The sequence below is a fragment of the Chiloscyllium plagiosum genome, chromosome 5 (assembly GCF_004010195.1).
Source record: "Chiloscyllium plagiosum isolate BGI_BamShark_2017 chromosome 5, ASM401019v2, whole genome shotgun sequence".
NCBI lineage: Eukaryota > Metazoa > Chordata > Chondrichthyes > Orectolobiformes > Hemiscylliidae > Chiloscyllium > Chiloscyllium plagiosum.
Window position 1 is genome coordinate 2,419,073 of NC_057714.1, and position 20,959 is coordinate 2,440,031.

At 40.1% G+C, this 20,959-nt stretch overlaps 1 protein-coding gene across 1 annotated transcript in view; it reads right to left on the bottom strand.

Annotated features, from left to right (window-relative positions):
- Positions 1-20,959, bottom strand: part of nek10 (NIMA-related kinase 10) — a 196,602-nt gene that overhangs the window by 174,594 nt on the left and 1,049 nt on the right. The window contains exons 2-4 of the mRNA XM_043689493.1: positions 7,838-7,922; positions 2,032-2,073; positions 1,863-1,941 (exon numbers count right to left, since the gene is read on the bottom strand). Of these exons, the coding sequence (XP_043545428.1) occupies positions 1,863-1,941; positions 2,032-2,073; positions 7,838-7,858 (142 nt within the window). The 5' untranslated portion in view covers positions 7,859-7,922. The remainder of the gene's footprint in view (positions 1-1,862; positions 1,942-2,031; positions 2,074-7,837; positions 7,923-20,959) is intronic.

Genomic DNA, 20,959 nt, shown 5'->3' on the forward strand with positions numbered 1-20,959 from the left:
AAGATGTTGTGAAACTTGAAAGTGTTCAGAAAAGATTTACAAGGATGTTGCCAGGGTTGGAGGATTTGAGCTATAGGGAGAGGCTGAACAGGCTGGTCAGAACTAGAGAGCATAGATTTAGAGTGAGAGAGGAAAGATATAAAAGAGACCTAAGGGGCAACCTTTTCACGTAGAGGGTGGTATGTGTATGGAATGAGCTGCCAGAGGAAGTGGTAGAGGCTAGTACAATTGCAACATTTAAGAGGCATTTGGATGAGTATATGAATAGGAAGGGTTTGGAGGGATATGGGCCGGGGTACTGGCAGGTGGGACTAGATTGGGTTGGAGTATCTGGTCGGCATGGACGGGTTGGACTTAAGGGTCTGTTTCCATGCTATACATTTCTATGACAGTGGCCAGTTCTTTGCTTGTGGTGGATGAGAGAATCCAATGAGCAAGGCACCATGGTGGTGGGATACATTGTTAATGAGGCAGGTTTCGCGTAAGAACACATACTAGGGCTCAAGGAGAGAAACCCTCTAAGCAGTTGTCAAAAATTCCACATCCACTTTTTGGTCAAGTTCCTCCCTTTCCTACTGCTTGCTTTAGCTTATAGTTCATGTTTTTTACATAAATGCCACAAAGTAGGCAATAAACCAGAGTTAAAAAAACATAATCCCTAATGCAAATGCACATTGTAAAGCATAAATAGGACTTATGAATGAAGTCTTGCAATTATGCAAAGTTTTTCAAATCCCCAGAATGTTTCAAAGAATTTCAAGCGAGCAAATTATTTTGAATGTAAGGAAAGGATAAAGAGCAATAGTCATATCAGATCATAAGGCTGCTCTCTCATTAGAGAGCTAGGAGAAAGTGAGGACTGCAGATGCTGGAGATCAGAGTCAAAAGTTGTGGCGCTGCAGAAGCACAGCAGATCTGGCAGCATCCGAGGTGTAGGAGTGTTGACATTTCGGGCATAAGCTCTTTATCAGGAATGTGGCCCTTGTGGAAGGAGGAATAGAACTTCTTCAAGGTGGCATCCTTGTAAGAGATTTTGCAGTAAGGTAATAACGACTATGAGAAATTGAGCACATTCCTGTTGAAAAAACTTATGCCCGCAATGTCAACTCTCCTGCTCCTTGGATTCTGCCTGATCTGCTGTGCTTTTCCAGCATCATGCTTATTGACTCTCATTAGAGAGTATAAACTAGTGGTAGTTTAACCTGAGGGTCACCAAGCCTCAGGTGAAGGGAGAGGTTCAGAAGGAGAGTCCTTGCTGTTGGCATCACTCTGCATTACAAACCAGTCATCCATCCAATTGAGCTAACAGCCAATTTATTCATAGCAAGGTCCCAAAAAGCATCTAGTTGATGCATTTTGGTGTTGGTTGAACAATGATGATCAGCTAGGACACCATTAAAACCTAATCCATAGTTTGTGGCTGCAGTCACATTACACTCAAGCAGATTGAGGTGACAGGTCACTTTCCTTAAGACCACTGGTGAATTCAGTTGAGTTTTTGACCATTTTTTTCCAGCACCAACATACAAATTATCAGCTTTATTGAATGCATTTTCCAAATGTACCAATGGTGGGTTATGAATTTACAACTCTAGGTTCCACACCCCAATATTTCTTCCAATTCCAGCTATACTGGCAGATAGGACATCAGTTTAGCATCTGCAACACTCCATTAGCTCTGCATTCAAGGAAAAGCCTAGGAATGTGCTCAACACCTGGTGTGGCATCTGAATTTTTAAAGTTCTGGCTTAGAGTTAAGACTTTATGCAATAAGTTGTTCTGATGCTCTAAAATTTAAGAAAGAGAGGGATAAGTTTCAAAAGTAAGTTTCATCATTCGCTTGTGAAAAGACTTGAACTTACTTGTCACCGTGACCAATCTGTCAACAACAAACTGTTGTCCTCCATATCCAAGGTATCCATTTGCTACTGTTTCCATATACTACACAGGAAAAATGCAACTATATTAAATATTTGAAAACTACTAATTGAATTGATTTAAAGTTAAATGTTATTAAATATGAAGATGTACCTGTGCCAAGCTCTCAACTCCTCCAAGTTGACTGAAGATTTTCTGAAATGTATATGTAAACAAAAATGTGAATGTTCATCAATTATTTTAAGAAACAAATCCTAGTCACAATTCACAAAATTCTCAATACATACACAAAAACTAAAAACCACAGAAGAGTGATTAGGGAGGCTCTTTTATGTCATGAGGCCTCTGATTAGGGCTCCAATCCCTGATTAGAGGCATGGTCTTTTTTATGGACTTCCCTTTTGAATATAATAGCATTCAATTGGAGGTTCAGATAAAGTAAAGTTTGATGGAGATTTATATTAGAAAAGTTAAAGGCTAGATTATATGATTTTGATTTGACCACTGCTTAGTACTTTGCCAGACGATCTTGATGTCTTCCAATACAGATTATTCCTAGGGATACGATCAAAAAAAGCAATAGGCTCATCAATATATCAGTTTCACTGTAAACAAATACAAAACAGATCATCACTGATTCAAACAAACCAATTAAGATGGGTGGAACACTGCTTCGAGTCGTATTCCATGGAATATATCATCACCAAGGAAACATTAAACACTGCTGACTGCCTGCCTGATATGGAAGAAAGATACCAACATTATGGAGAAGCTTAGCAACTTTAATGACTCATTTGTGATTGTGATTCAGGTCATGATACATGCTATAAAAAGGCAACAGCAGTGACTGAGACAACAATTGGGGAAGGTCTCTCCTGAGAAAAGTATTTGCCTCTATTTCCCTTGACAAGCTGCAGCCCTGAATGCATCTATTATGATTGCAGTTCAATTTCAAAACTAGAAGATCTCCAATTGGCATGATGTTTTCAGCAACATCACCTCCCCTAAGCTTCATGCACACATTGCTGCTTCAAAGTTGTGTGTTAGCATGCCAATCTCAGCCCTGATGTCTGCTGCTGGATGTTGCTGCTATGCATGGCCCTCAGAGGTCAGAGCAGCTAGAAAGGAAATTAGAGGGAATGCTGCTTCTCAGTCCAGCAGTTGCAAGAGAAATTCTGTGAATCTGGGAGACTACAATATTTTGCTTTCATCAATCACCTCAAGGCATTCTTTCATGCAAGCAGCTGTAATTTATTTCAATTTCTGAAGAAAATTTGTTGCCTGCCAAAGTTACTCATGTGGTCTCTATCTTCCAACACAATCTGAGATCAGCTATGACAGATCAACATTGCTTTAAGAGCATGTGGTAAGAGCATGGTTGATCTGATTATGACCTTTACTTTCTTTTTTTTTAAGCCCCCTACCTTTTGAATTCATTTTCAGTCAAGAATTCATCCAATCGGCCTTATAAACATTAATTGATGGGCAAGAGAATTCCATAGACTAATGACCCCCAGGGAGAAAAATAATTCTTATCTCCATCACTGATATATGAATCTTTATTTTTATGCTGTGTTCCCTACTTCTAGTCTCTCTCATAAAAGGCATCATCCTTTCAGCACCCTATTAACCTTTAGATCTTGTAAATTCCAATTAGGTCATGATAATGAAATCCAAAATAATGCCATATCGCAATTAACCTACATTATAATGTGATGGTCAATAAATGCTGAGTTAACCACTGATGCTAATATCCCATGAATTAATAAAATAAGACGATAGACACAACTGGGGATTATTACTGACAGTCAGGAAATCTAAAGGGTGACTACCTGGAGAGAGCTTAGTTGGATGAGAAAATGATTCAGAGAATAAAGAATCCATCAAACACTGCAGTTTCTCCACTAATGCCTACATATGCTGTATGTGTGGCAAACATTGCCATCCCAGAATAAAGATGCTGAACCACATCAAGCAATGTTTAACACACAGTTGATCACAAAAGTGCAAATAATAAAAATACTAGTAGGAGATGACCTGTTTTGTGTAAAGTGCATTAAAAGGTGATTGGAACTTGACTGAGCAAGGGCTACAGTTTGTAAAAGAAAGAAGGCTTGAACATATGTTAGCCTAAAGCTCAAATAGATGATGAGTAGATGCATTGAACTTTTATTTCTTGTCCTCACCCACTTTTTTTCAATAACATGCTACAACCCTCATTAGCCAGATTATTCAAAACTTTGGGATGAAACTCAACTGGTTCAGCAGATTCATCAACCTTCAATTCAGTTAACTTATTAAGTACTACTTCTAATGTCAATTTCTTTCAGTTTTTCAGTTTTACAAGTCCCTTGTTGCCTTGTATTTCTAGAAGATATTCCATGTTTTTTTAAGAAGTCAGGTGCAAAGTAATTGTTTAGGTTCCCCACCTTTTCCCTGCTTTTTGCAATAAATTCTCTTGCCCACCGTTAATGGGCAACTTTTGTCTTTGTTAATCTTTTCCTTTCCACATACCCAGGAAGCTTTTAATTCCCTCATAAATTTGCATCCATGTTCTCGATTCCCTTTCTTAATCTGTTTTTTGGTCCTCCTTTGCTGCGTTCTAAACAGTACCCAATCCTCAGGTTATGATGTTTTCTGGCTTTATTAAAGGATTATTGGTCCTTTGATCTCATGGAATTTTTAACTTGTGGTGTTAACCATGGTTGGTTTACCTTCCTCTCTGCATGTTTGTGCCTTAGAAAAATATATAGTGTAGTACGGCTGTCTACTATCAAATCTTTAGAGCATTTTCCCAATGCACCATAGCCAACACATCCCCATATGTGCAATAATTTCCTTTCTTCAGTTTTAAGACCTTAGCTTTAGAATGAACTATGATGAATTCGAACTTGATGCAAAATTGAATCATCTTATGGTCACTATTTCCCAAGACTTCTTTATAGCAACTTTATCATAGCACCATCCAAACTGATTCTAAATCTCAACTTTTTGATTTAAAATTCTTCGTACTAATGTACAGATCTCACCATTTATTAAGAATGTGACACTACCTCCTTTCTCTTTTTGCCTATTCCTTCTGAATTCCAAATATCCTTGGATATTCACTTTCCAGTCTTGGTCACCCTGTAGGCATGTCTCGGTAATAGCAATTAAAATTCTACCCATCCATCTCAATTTGTGCATTCAAACCATCAACATGTCTGTGAATGACATGTGCATTCAAATAGAATGTCTTTAATTATGCTTTTTTAACATTATTCTGTTTTCTGATCCTCCTTGATGCATGTCTAAGCTTTGCCTATATTTTGTTTTTGCCTTCTACTTTTCTACTTTCTTTACAAGTTTTGCTTCCCTCAAATCTGAATTCCCATTCTCCATCAACCTACTTCAAACCCTCCCAACCAAACAGCAGTCACCAATACTGCCTGTAAGGGTTTTAGTCCCCATCTGCTAAGGACAAACTCGTCCATCTTGTATGGGTCCCATCCACCGCAGAACTGCTCCTAATGCCTCAGAAGTCACATCTTCAATCAATCAATCCTCTATTTCTATGCTTATTAGCAATCGGAACTGGACATTTTCCTGAGATTACTATTTTGAATGGCCTACTTTTCAATTTCCTTCCCAATTTCCTGACCTCATCTCCCATCCTACTTAAGTCACTGATGCTGACTATAGCCTCTGGCTGTTCATTGTCTACCAAATGAATGTCATGCAGCCCCTCCATGACATCCTTGATCCTGCCACTGAGACAGCACACCACACTGGAGTCTTGCCTACCACCACAGAAACACTCATCTGTTCTCCTAACTAATGAATTCACTATAACTCCTGCTCTTTACTTCTTCTTTCTCCCCCCCCCCCCCCCCTTACGCAAAAGGGAAAACTGATTTGTGAATGGAGCCTACTTTACCTGCCTGGCTCTCTTGGATGGCCTGACAGTCACATATTCCTCTTCTGCCTCTTGTGCAAACCACATAACTTTCAAACTTGCAGATGTGCTCCAGCTCTGTTTAAGTTTCAATACCCAGAGCTCAAGTTTCTGCAGATGGCGACACTTGTTGCTCATGCGCTTGCCTAGGTCACTGGTAGCATCCATGACACCCCATGTATAGGAATTCAACGTGATCAAGCTACCCAGTTTTGCCTTACTTTTACTTTAATTCTGTTAACATTATTTTATTTTGGTTTATTTATCTTGCTTGCCTTAACTTAATAAGCTTAAAACTATTGTTGAACCATACTAGTACAGACAAATCTCATGCATACTTCACACATTTTACAAATTGCAATAAACTTTACTTAAAGCATCTTTTCCCCATGCAGTGAAGTCCCATGTGATCCTAATGAATGACTCACTTGGTCTACATTTCACTAGGGTGAGTATCCTGACCATGCACCTTTAACCAAACATGTAGTTTGAAAATCCTGATTTTTTTTAATCACACTGTTCAGAGATGTTCTGACACTCCTCTGGAGCAGGTTGGACTTGAACCTGGACCTCCTGGTTCAGAAGTATGTACATTATCACAGCACCACAAAGGCCTAACCTTTCTTTTACATAAAGCCTGTAATGACTCACCAACCAGTTTAGCTTCCTGAATTGCTTGCTAAATGACAAATAACTAGCACTCCAGGCAATCCCTGCTTAACAAGAGAACCTAACTATTAATAGTACATTAGAACCTAACCCTCAATCAATATTTAGGAATAGACATACTAGAACTTACCACATGAACCAAATTCAGTATAGATTCACTCCCTTTCTGGCTAGAGGCTTGCTAGAGAGCCCTCCTTCTCTTTCCAGGGATTCTCCTCTCTGCTTCCTCTCTCCATGTTCTGTTCATGTTAAGTGATACTGCAGCAACTGTGCAAGATGTTGATCTTGCCTTCTTCACCGTGGCAAGCAAAAATACAAATTGCTCTAACAGGTCACTGCAATACATACTTTTGCTAAGCCAAAGGTATGAAAGTCAGAAGCACCTCACCTGTAACTGATGAGTGTTCTCTTTAATAGCGTCAACATAGGATTACCTTGTTTAAAAAATTAACTTGTTGTTTCTGGAATGATTAACAAAGACACCACACATGCATTGAACAAATTTAGTGTTCTGGCAATTCATCAGGCTATCAGAGTCAGATTTAGGGCTTTGGAAGTGCAGTGTGAGTGTCCCTACAACTGAACTAAGAGTTCTGGGTTCAAGTCCCATCTCCTCCACAGATGTGTGATAACAGGTTGAGTTTAGAATATATATATATATATATATTTATCAGGCTCAGGAAATCACATTAGTGTCCATTCGATGTCTTCTTGCATACTGGCATCATTCCAATTAAGAAATGTCATGTCCAGCATTCAGAGCAAAAAAACCCAAGGTAGGCTTTAGTGGTATTGAGATGCTGAATTTTATGCATAATACAGCCCATCTCAAACTCATTAATGGAAAGTATCCTGACTCAATGCCTAGCCACCCTGCTTGAATTGACTCCATTTTCCTTCTGTTAATTTTGTACGCTCTTTCTCAGGGATTTTTTATTCTCTCACAGAACATGGGTTTTACTGGCTGGCCAGCATTTATTGACCATCCACAGTTGCCCTTGAGAAGGTAGTGGTGAGCTGCCTTCTTGAACTGCTACAATCCATGTCTCTGACACACTCATTTTTATATATTTAGAAAAACAAGTAGAACAAAATATTACCAAAAAGTTGAAATTTTTTGAAGGCAAGTTTTAATGGCATTCCAAATCACTATCCAGTTACTGAAACAAAATCAATAACAGTCGGAGGCCAGTAACGAGTGCACTCAGAGGACTGAGAAGCAGTTGAAGAAAATGTGATTAGCTTCAAATAACTAACATAACCAAACACAACGGCAAGAAGTCTTCACATCACTTACTTAAATCATTGACAAATTGAGTGACTGAAGAGTAGATGTGTATAGCTCACTGAACAAACCTGATAAAATTGATCTCTCATTATTAATCTCAGACAGATTAACACCCGAAGAAAATTAGCAGGTGGAACTCTGTCCACCCATTGCCTGTAACAGAAAAGATATCACACCAAGTTACAAATTAAACTGGCATTACTGTTAACATCACTGTTTCAATGTTCTATGCTAATTAATAAGTTAGCTATCAGTGCATAACAGACTTCTTACCATCTGCTATTCAATACCAAGCATTCTCTTTACTCACTGCACAGCTTATGAAACTCCAAAAAAAATTAATGTGATATATAATTCACATTCATTGTTAACCTACAATGAGTATAGTTCATAATCTTTAATGCTTTTTTGCAGGGTTAGACAGTTTTGATTGGTCAGTTTATGGGTTCCATGTGTTGGTGGGTTTACTTGGTGGACAGTACCAGACACACGGAGACAAGTGGTGAATTGCAGCATGTGACATACATGCAACTGGTTGCTGAGAGCAATGGAAATGATGGATAACCAAGAAAAACAGAATGTAAGGGGGAACTCTGGCTGAAGAGATTTGTTTCTTTAAGAAATAGGATGGGATTGATGGAAAGGATGGGGATAGTGTGGGTTAGGGATGAGATAAGAGGCACAGGATTGCATGGGAGAGAATGGATGGCATGATGGAATTGAGTAAGTGCGGCAAAATGTCCCAATTATTTCATATAATTTATTATTGAAAAGCTAATCTCAGAAGAAATGAAACTTCTCAAAGAAAATGTTTCAGAAATGCTGTCAGGTGATTTAAAAGAATATATCAGTGCTCATTCTAAGACAAAGAATCGTATAATAGTCTATACATTAGAGTCTGTGGCCACTTCTATCACTGTATCCAGTGCCGAGAAAATTTCTAATTAAGAGGACCAAGAGATATTTCAAACATGCTCACCAGGACTTTTTTTTTAGGATACAGCATGCATAGGAATGGTGAGAAGACCTGCGAAGGCTGGTCCTTGAGTCTTCCATTATTACCAAAAGGAGTCGAGGGGCTTTAGTGAGGGAAGGAGGCAGAAAGCAGTAATGTGAGATGTGGCTGAAGTGTAGAGCAGTAATATGGCTTATCTAACCTTAAGTCAGTGGACCAGGAGGATCTAAGATTTTAGGAAGATATCACTGGTGAATAACAATTTTGGGTACAATCTGACTCACACAGCATAACCTAGGTCAAAATACCTTACAGTTCCACTTATTCCTCTCTCTGTAGACCCTTCACATGCTTGTCTGAGTAGTCATCATTTGCAACAACCCTAGGTCTACAAATCCATCCTCACAGTCACCATACAAGAAATGCTGTTCTTCACTCTTCGTAACATTCCCACCTCTCTGCTTTCTCCCATTGCAGAAGAAAGTAAAAGTTGGTATAAGTTGGAGAGAAGATATTGTGGAAGCACAGAGCATCACAATGAAGCCTAAGTGATAAGTTGGAAATTTGGTACAGGTGGGAATTTGATGCAAAGGAGGAAAAAGGAGGACACAAATAATGCACCAGAAATGATGGTAAACAGTGTTTAGTGAGAGGGAGGAACTGAAACAAATCTGTATGAGTAAAGAAATGGTGTTGGAGAAACTGATGGGATTGAAGACTGATAATCTACACCCCAGAGTACTTAAAGAAGTGGCCCTAGAAATAGTGGATGCACGAGCAGCCGTTTTCCAAGACTCTGGAACAGTTCCTACAGATTGGGGAGTGGTAAATATAACCCAACTATTTAAAAAGGGAGGTAAAAAGAAAACGGAGAATTATAGATCAGTGAGTCTGACTCTGGTAGTGGGGAAAATGCTGGAGTCCATTATGAAGGATTTAATAACAAATGGTGGTAGAATCAGACATAAAAGGGTAGTCATGCCTGACAAATGGGTGGCACGGTGGCACAGTGGTTAGCACTGCTGCCTCACAGGGCCAGAGACCCGGGATCAATTCCCGCCTCAGGCGACTGACTGTGTGGAGTTTGCACATTCTCCCCGTGTCTGTGTGGGTTTGCTCCGGTTTCCTCCCACAGTCCAAAAATGTGTAGGTTAGGTGAATTGGCCATGCTACATTGCTCGTAGTGTTAGGTGTAGGGGAATGGGTCTGGGTGGTGGCGGGTCGGTGTGGACTTGTTGGGCCGAAGGGCCTGTTTCCACACTGTAAGTAACCTGAAATCTTCAAGGATGCAACTAGCGGAGTTGATTGGGGAAGGAGGAGCTCGTTATTGTGGTTTATTTGGACATTCAGACAGCTATTGACAAAGTTCCACGTAAGAGATTAATGTGTAAACATAAAAGCGCATGGGATTGGGTGTAGTACATTGAGATAGAAGAAGATTGGCTAGCAGACAGGAAACAAAGAGTAGGAATAATTGGTTTTTTTTCTGATGGTCGGCAGTGTCTCTAAGAGAAGAAATTCCTTATCATCTGTGTCTTAAGTGTACAACCCATTATTTTGTCCTCCCTTTTGGAAAGGGGAAACAAATCTTTTACATCACCCTGTTTAGTCCTCTAAGAATCTAAGAGGTAGTCACATCTCAGGTACAAGGAAGAGGCAGATGGGTTACTGTCAGGGGACAGAAAGGGAACTGGCAGGCAGTGCAGGAAACCCCTGTGGCTATTCCCCTCAATAACAAGTATGCTGTTTTAGATACAGTTGGCGGGGTGGGGGGACTTACCAGGGTTAAGCCAGGTCTCTGGCACAGAGTCTGTCCTTGTTGCTCAGAAGGAAAAGGGGAAGTTGAGCAGAACATTAGTCACTGGGGACTCCATAGTTAGGGGGACAGATAGGAGGTTCTGTGGGAACGAGAGAGACTCACAGTTGGTCTGTTGCCTCTGGGGTGCCAGGGTTCGTGATGTCTCAGATTGTGTTTTGAGGGGAGGGGGAGCAGTTCCCAAGTCGTGGTCCACATAGGTACTAACCACACAGGTAGGAAAAGGGATGGGGATTTCAGGCAGAAATTCAGGGAGCTAGGGTGGAAGCTTAGTACTAGAACAAACACAGTTGTCCTCTCTGGTTTGTTGCCTGTGCCACATGCTAGCGAGGTGAGGAATAGGCTGAGTGGAGTTGAACACATGGCTACAGGGATGATGCAGGAGGGAGGGCTTCAGATACCTGGATAATTGGGGCTCATGCTGAGGTAGGTGGGACCTCTAAAAACAGGATGGTCTACACCTGAAGCAGAGGGATACTAACATCATTAGGGGGGAGAGGTGGATTTGATAATAATATATGGGAGGGTTTAAAGTAATTCAGCAGGGGGATGGGAACCTAAATTGTAGTTCCAGCATCCAGGAGGTTGAGAGTAGTGAGGTCGGAAATATGGTTTCAAGGTCGCAAGAGTACACCGGCAAACAGGAAAGTGGTTTGAAGTGTGTCTACTTCAATGCCAGGAATATCCGGAATAAGGAAGGTGAACTTACAGTATGGATTGGTACCTGGGACTTCAATGTTGTGGCCATTTTGGAAACATGGCTAGAGAAGAAACAGGAATGGTTGTTGCAGGTTCTGGGATTTAGATGTTTCAGTAACAACACAGAAAATGATACAAGAGAGGGAGAAAAGACATTGTTAGTCAAGCACAGTATTACGGTAGCAGAAAGGATATTTGAGGACTCATTTACTGAGGTAGTATGGGCAGAGGTTAAAAACAGGAAAGGAGAGGTCACCCTTTTGGGAGTTTTCTATAGGGCTTCAAATAGTTCCATAGATGTAGAGGAAAGGAGAACAAAGGTAATTCAGGATAGGAGCGAGAGTAACAGGGTAGTTGTTATGTGGGACTTTAACTTTCCAAATATTGACTGGAAATACTATAGTTCAAGTACTTTAAATGGGTCAGTTTTTGTCCAATGTGTGCAGGATGGTTTTCTGACACTGTATGTAGACAAGCCAACAAGGGCTGAAGACACATTGGATTTGGTATTGGGTAATGAACCTGGCCAGGTGTTAGATTTAGAGATAGGTGAGCACTTTGGTGATAATGACCACAATTCGGTTATGTTTACTTTAGCGATGGAAAGGAAGAGATATATAACACAGAGCAAGAGTTTTTCCTGGGGGAAAAGGCAATTATGATGTGATTAGGCAAGATTTAGGATGCACAGGATGGCGAAGGAAACTGCATGGGCTGGGCACAATTGAAATGTGTAGCTTATTCAAGGAATAGCTGCGTGTCCTTGATAAGTATGTACCTGTCAGGCAGGGAAGAAGTTGTCGAGCAAGGGAGCTGTGGTTTACTAAAGAAATTGAACCACTTGTCAAGAGGAAGAAGAAGGCTTATGTTAGGATGAGACGTGAAGGCTCAGTTCAGGCACTTGAAAGTTACAAGTTAGCTAGGAAAAACCTAAAGAGGCAGCTCAGAAGAGCCAGGAGGGGACATGAGAAATCATTAGCAGGTCAGGATCAAGGAAAACCCTAAAGCTTTCTACAGGTATATCAGGAATAAAAGAACGACCAGAGAAAGATTAGGGCTAATCAAGGATAGTAGTGGGAAGTTGTGTGTAGAGTCCGAGGAGAGAAAAGCGTTAAATGAATATTTTTCATCAGTATTCGCACGGGTGGGAAAAGGATAATGTTGTTGAGGAGAATACTGAGAAACAAGCTACTCGACGAGACGGGATTGACATTAGCAAGGAGGAGGTGTTAGCAATTCTGGGAAATGTGAAAATAGATAAGTCCCCTGGGTCAGATGGGATTTATCCTAGGATTCTCTGGGAAGCCAGGGAGGAGATTGCCAAGCCTTTGACTTTGATCTTTATGTCATCATTGTCTACAGTAATAGTGTCAGAAGACTAGAGGATAGCAAATGTCGTCCCCTTGTTCAAGAAGGGGAAGACAGACAACCTTGGTATTTATAGATCAGTGAGCCTTACTTTGTTTGTGGGTAAAGTGTTGGAAAAGAGTATAAGAGATAGGATTTATAATCATCTAGAAAGGAATAAGTTGATTAGGGATAGACAAAACAGTCTTGTGAAGGGTAGGTTGTGCCTTACAAATCTTATTGAGTTCTTTGAGATGGTGACCAAACAGGTGGATGAAGGTAAAGCGTTGATGTGGTGTGTATGGATTTCAGTAAGGCATTTGATAAGGTTCCCCACAGTAGGCTATTGCACAAAATACGGAAGCATGGGATTGAGGTTGATTTAGCTTTTTGGGTCAGAGGTTGGCTAGCTGAAAGAAGACAAAGGGTGTAGGTTGATGGAAAATGTTAAACCTGGAGTTCGGTTACTAATGGTGTACCGCAAGGAACTGTTTTGGGGCCACTGCTGTTTGTCATGTTTATAAATAACCTAGATAAGGGTGTAGAAGGATGGGTTAGTAAATTTGCGGATTACACTAAGGTTGGTGGAGTTGTGGATAGTGTTGAAGGATGTTGCAGGTTACAGAGAGACATAGATAAGCTGCAGAACAAGGCTGAGAGGTGGAAAATGGAGTTTAATGCAGAAAAGTGTGAGTTGATTCACTTTGGAAGGAGTAACAGGAGTAAAGAGAACTGGGCTAATGGTAAGATTCTTGGTAATGTAGATGAGCAGAGAGATCTCGGTGTTCAGGTACATAGAAAGTTGCCACCCAGGTTGATAGGGTCGTTAAGGTAGCATATGGTGTGTTAGCTTTGATTGATAGAGGGATTGAGTTTCAAAGCCATGAGGTCATGCTGCAGCTATACAAAACACTGGTGTGGCTGCACTTGAGTATTGTGTACAGTTCTGGTCACCGTATTATAGGAAGGTTGTGGAAGCTTTGGAGAGGGTTCAGAGGAGATTTACAAGGATGTTGCCTGGTACAGAAGGAAGATCTTATGAGGAAAAGCTGAGGAACTTGAGGCTGTTTTCATTAGAGAGAAAAGGTATATTAAGTGGAGAGGTGACTTAATTGAGACAGAGAAGATAATCAGAGGGTTAGAATGGATGGACAATGAGAGCCTTTTTCCTCGAATGGTGATGGCTAGCATGAGAAGACATAGCTTTAAATTGAGAGGTGATAGATATAGGACAGATGTCGGAGGTAGTTTCTTTACTCAGAGTACTAAGGTCATGGAACGCATTGCCTGCAACAGTCATAGACCCGCCAACTTTAAGGGCATTTAAATGGCCATTGGATAGACACATGGGCGAGAATGAAATAATGTAAGATAGATGGGCTTCAGATTGGATCCACAGTTTGGCACAACATCGAGGACCGAATGGCCTGTACTACGCTGTAATATTCTATGTTCTAATCTTGTGTGTTTTGAAAAGGTCTCTCATTCTTCTACGTTCCAATGAATATAGGCACAATCTATCCAACCTCTTATCATAAAACAGTTACTCCATACCTAGTGTCAGGCTAATGAGCCTTTTCTGGACTGTCTCCAAAGCTAGTCTATCTTTCCTTAGATAAGGAGCCCATAACAGTATTCCAGCTATGGTCTGACTAGTGCCTTGCATAGTTTTAGCAAAACCTGCCTTCCTTTGAAATAAAGGGTAACATCCCATTTGCTTTCCCTGTTGCCCCCTGAACTTGGATGCTAGTTATGTTTTGTGATTCATGGACAAGGACTCCCAAATTCCTCTGTTTTATAGCTTTTTGCAATCTTTCTCCATTTAACTAATACACAACTCCAATATTCTTCCTGCCAAAGTGCTTAATGTCACATTTCCCATGTTATATTCTATTTGTCAAGTTTTTGCCAACTTATATAATCTGTCTATTATCCTTCTATAGATTCTTCGTGCTACCTTAGACATTCGCTTTCCCACCTATTTTTGGGTCATTCACAAGCTTGGCTATAGTGCATTTACTTTTTTCAGCGAAGTCATTATTGTAAATAATTGTGGTAACAGCAGTGAAACCACTGCACTAGGTACAGGTTGCCATTCTGAAAATCCCATTCCTCTTGTCCAAACTCTGACTTCTGTTAGTTCGCCAATGCTAATGTACTAACTCCAAAACCAACAAATGTCATCTGAAAATCTGTCAATCCCTCTTGATACCTCCTCAAAGAATTCAAGTCAATTTGTTAGGCATGATTTACTCTCCTGAAGCCATTTTGACTTTGCTTGACCATATTCTGTATTTTTAAAAGCTCTGTTACGACATCCTTTATGATAGACTCTTAACATTTTCCTAATTACAGACATTAAGCTAACTGGCCTATAGTTACCTGACACTTGTCTCCTTCCTTTTTTGAATAAAGTGTTACATTGGCAGTTTTCCAATTCCCTGGAGCATTTCCAGAATCTAAGGATTCCTGGGAGATTTCTATCCGTACATCCACAATCTGTATCTAGTACCTGTGAAATCCTAGGATGCATCCCATCAGGTCCCGGGGATCTATTAGTCTTTAGCCCCATTACTTGGACTAGCACTTTTTCTCTAGTGATGGTTATTCTATTTATTTCCTCTCTTTCTTGCCTCTTGAGTATATAGTAATTTTGTGATGCTATTAGTGCTCTCTGCTGTGAAATATTTATTTAACTCCTCTGCTATTTCCTAGTTTCTTATTATTTCCCTAGCCTTATTCTGTAAGGTGCCTATGTTAACTTTGGCCTCTATATCTTTACATGTATTTGAAGACGTTCTTACTATATGTTTTGATATTACTTGCAAGTTTACCCTCAAAAAATTTATTTTATCTCTCACATTGCTATGTAAAGGCTTGTTTCCTCAATGACTTACTGCAAAAGCCTTTTTGAGACTTAGGGTTCTTGTGGCTTCTCTGGGGAAGTTTCCTGTTCAAAGATTCTTCCTCCTCAATAACTGTTCTGCTTTGAGGCTTTTCTGGTCTTCAAACTGTACTAACAATTTGTTCAAAAATTTTGATTCTTCATTTCCTCAGATAATGTCAGGTCTGTTTCTTGATCTTCACTGCTGCCACAATTATCGTGACAGTGTATCCTGTAACTCCAATCCTATTTCATTGTGTGGATTGAGGCTACGCTGAGTTTGGGTTCAAGACAGAATGCTCATGAAGAATGTAACATCAAAAATTGTCTTCATTTTTTAACTGTCTTCAGGCTTAGACTTCATAGTAACACTATTTATTATACAGCAATACCAAGTATTGCTATACATGGTAATCAAGATTTGCTAGGTTCATACTTATCATCTTTTGGGTAAAGACTCTTATGCTCTCTCACACTTGCATTTGTGTGCTCTCACTCTGCCCTGTGCGCTCTCTCACGTGCTTATTGTAAAGAGTTCTAACTCCAAGCACCATCTCATTTACTTGTGACAGCTTCATAAGGTTGAGCCAGGGACCTGAAAGCCTTGCACAACAGTACTATACCATAAACCTCTGGTTTTCCTTCATATTTAATTTGCTTTTTTAAAAAAATCTCAGGTCCGTATTTGTTTCACACAAGTTATGTTCTGAGACATCACTTGGTAAGATAAATGACAGGTGGCACACAGGGCCAGGGCCAATGAAGAGATAAGAACAAAAAGGCAAAAAATGAGCAGTAAGTGATAAGCAGCAATGAAAGAAAAGGAAGGTTAAAATAAGAAGGCAAAAACCAATAAATCGAAAGAAGAACTAGTGTTGCAAGTAACAGACCAAGATTACTTTAAGAAGCTTTCATTTATGATCCTTATCATTATTATATGCAGTATATAATCCTGAATATGGATCAGAGGTATTGAAACATTGTGGTACAAGAAAATGGGAAAAAAAGTGAAATGTTTAAATATGTTACTTAAATGGTTAAGTATGATTGCCACCAGTAAGTGAGCCACTTGATTCTCTGAATGTTCTTCTTATGGAACACTACTATCAAGAACATATAGTCATAGAACCATAGAGATCTATTGCACAGAAAGTAGCCCTCTAGCCCATCGAGTTTGCACCGGTCAAAAACAAGCACCATACTATTCTAACCCTATTTTGCAGCACTTGGTCTATAGCCTCGTATGTCTTGTCATCGTAAGTGCACACGTAAGTATTACTTAAATGTTAAGCGGATTTCTGCTTCTACCATCTTTACAGGTAGTAAGTTCCAGATTTCTAGCACCCTCTGGGTGAAAAGATATTTCCTCACATCCCCTTTAAATCTCCTGCCTTCAAATTACTTTAAATCTATTCTCCTGCTATTTCCTCTCTTGACTCACTCAACAGCCTGCAGTAAATCTTAAGTGGCCTTGGAAATTCAACTACTTTTAAACTTCCAAACCACTCAGAACCTCCTCTTTGTCTTTGCTAATTTCTATAACTATACCACAGTGCTTCTCCCTGTTTACTATCCCTCTCAGTAGTGAGCACCGACACAAACTTTGAACCCTATCTAAATCCTCCAGTTCCACACATACAGATTGCCTTTATGGTCCTTAATGGGCCTTATTCTTGCCCAAGTTATCCTTTTACCCTTACTGGACATGTGAAACAACTTAGCATTTTGTTTATTTTACCTGCCATTATTCTTTCATATCCCTTTTTGCTCTCCTAATTCCCTGTTGTGGTTCTGTTCGCCAAGCTGGGAATTTGCGTTGCAGATGTTTCGTCCCCTGTCTAGGTGACATCCTCAGTGCTTGGGAGCCTCCTGTGAAGCGCTTCTGTGATGTTTCCTCCAGCATTTATAGTGGTTTGAATCTGCCGCTTCCGGTTGTCAGTTCCAGATGTCTGTTGCAGTGGTCGGTATATTGGGTCCAGGTCGATGTGCTTATTGATTGAATCTGTGGATGAGTGCCATGCCTCTAGGAATTCCCAGGCTGTTCTCTGAGGACAGGTTTTGGAGAGTCAAGTGGTGCCACTTGACTCTCCAAAACCTGTCCTCATAGAGAACAGCCAGGAAATTCCTAGAGGCATGGCACTCATCCACAGATTCAATCAATAAGCACATCGACCTGGACCCAATATACCGACCACTGCAACGGACAGCTGGAACTGACAACCGGAAGCAGCAGATTCAAACCACTATAAATACCGGAGGAAACATCACAGAAGCGCTTCACAGGAGGCTCCCAAGCACTGAGGATGTCACCTAGACAGGGGACGAAACGTCTGCAACACAAATTCCCAGCTCGGCGAACAGAACCACAACAATGAGCACCCGAGCTACAAATCTTCTCACAAACTTTGAACTCCTAATTCCCTTTTTAAGTCCACCCTTGCACATTCTATGCTCCTCTAGAGCTCTTGCTGCTTTCAGTCTTTCATCTCATTTTGAGTTATAAGGAAAAGCTGAATAGGCTGGGACTTTTTTCGCCGGAGTTGAGGAGGCTGAGGGGTGCCCTTATAGAGGGTTATAAAATCATGATGGACATAGATATGGTGAATAGCCAAGGTCTTTTCCCCAAAAGTGGAGGGCATAGGTTTAAGGTGAGAGGGGAAAGATTTAAAAGTGACCTGAGGAGCAACGTTTTCACACAGAGGGTAGTGTGTATATGGAATGAGTTATCAGAGGCAAGAACAATTACAACATTTAAAAGACACCTGGACAGGTATGAGAATAGGAAAGGTTCAGAGGGATTTGGGCCAAATGCAGGCAAGTGGGACTAGTTCAGTTTAGGAAACCTAGTTGGTATGGGAGAGTTAGGCCAAAGGCTCTGTTTCCAAGAATAGACTCTATGACTCTATTCAATAATGTTACCATCACTAATCCCCCACTAATAACATCCTTGGGGTTACTTTGACCAGAAATTCACCACATAAACACAGAGGCTATAAGAGCAGGTCAGAGGCTAGGATTATCACAGCAAGTAACTCACCACTTGACTCTCCAAAACCTGTCCTCAATCTACAAGGCACAAAACTGCAGCATGATGAAATACTCCCCACTTGCCTGGCTGAGTATAGCTTCAACAACACTCAAAAAGCTTGACATAATCGAGGACAAAGCAGCCCACTCAATTGTCAGCGCATACAAAAAGATCCACTCCATCCAGCACTGATGCTCAGCAGCAACAGTATGTATTATCTCCAAGATACACTGCAGAAATTCACCAAATATCCTTAACCAAACCCATGACCACTTCCACCTCTAAGGACAACAGTCACAGATACATAGGAATACCACCACCTACAAGTTCCCTCCAACTCACTCACCATGCTGACTTGGAAGTATATTGCCATTCCTTTAGTGTAGCTGGGTCAAAATCTGCTGAACTGCCTGCTGAAGGGCATTGTGGATCAACCCACAGCATGTGGACTGCAGTGATTCAAGAAGGCAGCTCACCACCACCTTCTCAAGGGCAACTAGGGACAGGCAATAAATGCTGGCTAACCAACAATGCCCACATTCCATGAGTGAATTTAAATAAAATTAAAAACTGCTCTGCTGTTCTAGGTCATGGATAAATGTCTCTACAAAATCAGTCTCCAATAATATCTCCACATTGTTTATTATTATACATATCCAGAAACATATCAATTTCTGTATTGAACCTGCTCAAAGACTACGCTTCCACAGTTCTCTGGGACAGAAAATTTTGTATTTCACCATCCTCTGAGTGAAGAAATTCCTCATCTCAGTCTTAAATGGCCTATACCTTATCCTGTCTCATGTCTCATGATTCTAAAATCACAAGCCAAGGGAAACATCCAATCTACATCCACCCTGTAGGAAATTTATACATGCCAATGAGATTACCTCTCATTCTTTGAAACTCTGGAGAATATGGCCCTCCTGAAATGAAAATCTTACCATCCCAGGGATTAGTCTGGTGAACTGCATTCCTTCTGTGGCAAGTATATTCTTATTTAGATAATGAGACTAAAACTGTATACAGTACTCCAGATGCAGTCTCACTAAGGTTGTATACAATTGCAGTGCAATGTCCTTACTCCTGTACTCAAATTCCCTTGTGATAATGGCTAACATAACAATTACCTGCCCTGTTGATTTTTATGCCTGCACTTTGTGACTCAACCAAGGACATTCAGGTTCCTTTCAACATTTAAGGAGTCATCTGTCTTTCTGTTATTAATTACTAAAGTAGATAATTTCACACTTATTCACATTATATCTCATCTGCTATGATCTTGCCCAATTGCTTAACTTGTCCAAGTCTTCTTGAAGTCTCCTTGCATCTTTCTCACATCATGCCCCCTTAGTATTCAGCAAATTTGAAAATATTACAATTGGTTTCCACATTAAAATCATTTGTATAGATTATGTAGTGTGGACTTTGCAGCACCCCATTAGTAAACAGTCTGCCATTCTGAGAATTACCGATTCATTCCTGCTCTTTGCTTTCCGTCTATTCACAAATTCTCAATCCATTAATAAATTCCCCCAAACACATGCTTAAATTTATTTACCATCCTCCAGTGTGTATTCTTATCAAACCTTTCTGAAATTCAAATGCACCAGATCCACTTTTTTTTATTCACTCCACAAGTAATATCCTCAATAACATTGTTAAGCATGATTTCCCTTTCATAAATTTATGTTGACTCTGCCCAATTTTGACTTTCTTTTGTTAAGGTTCTTTATAATATATTCTTTATAATAGATTATAACATTTTCCCACTACTGACGTAAAAGTAACAGATCTATAGTTCTCCACTTTCTCTTTCCCTTTTTTCTTAATTAATAAGGTTACAATTCTCACCTCCAAATTAGTGGTAACATTTCCATTATTTATATAATTATGAAAGCTTACTATCTTTGCTCCACTACCTCTACTCCTTTGTAGCTTATATTATATTCTTGCTTCCTTTTCCTGTACAGTTTCTTAGTCATCCTTTGTTGGGTCATAAATTGCTCCTAACTCTCAGGTTTATCTTTACTTCTAGCATTCTTACAAACCACTTCCTAATGTAATCTTTAATTCCCTTCATTAATTTAACTATCCTTTTGGGTGTTTATGCCTTAGAAGAATGTATATCTACAGCAGACTTTTTAGTATTTCTTTAAGTACTGTCATTGCCTGTCTCGGATAAAATATTTTAGTGTATTTGCTCCATCTATGATAGCCAACTTGCTCATATCCTTAAGACTCTAGTTTCAGATTATTTTCCATAACTCATTCTCTTAAAATAATTCCAAATTCAAAATAACATAATACTTTGGGCGGCACGGTGGCACAGTGGTTAGCACTGCTGCCTCGCAGCGCCAGAGACCCGGGTTCGATTCCCGCCTCAGGCGACTGACTGTGTGGAGTTTGCACATTCTCCCCGTGTCTGCGTGGGTTTCCTCCGGGTGCTCCGGTTTCCTCC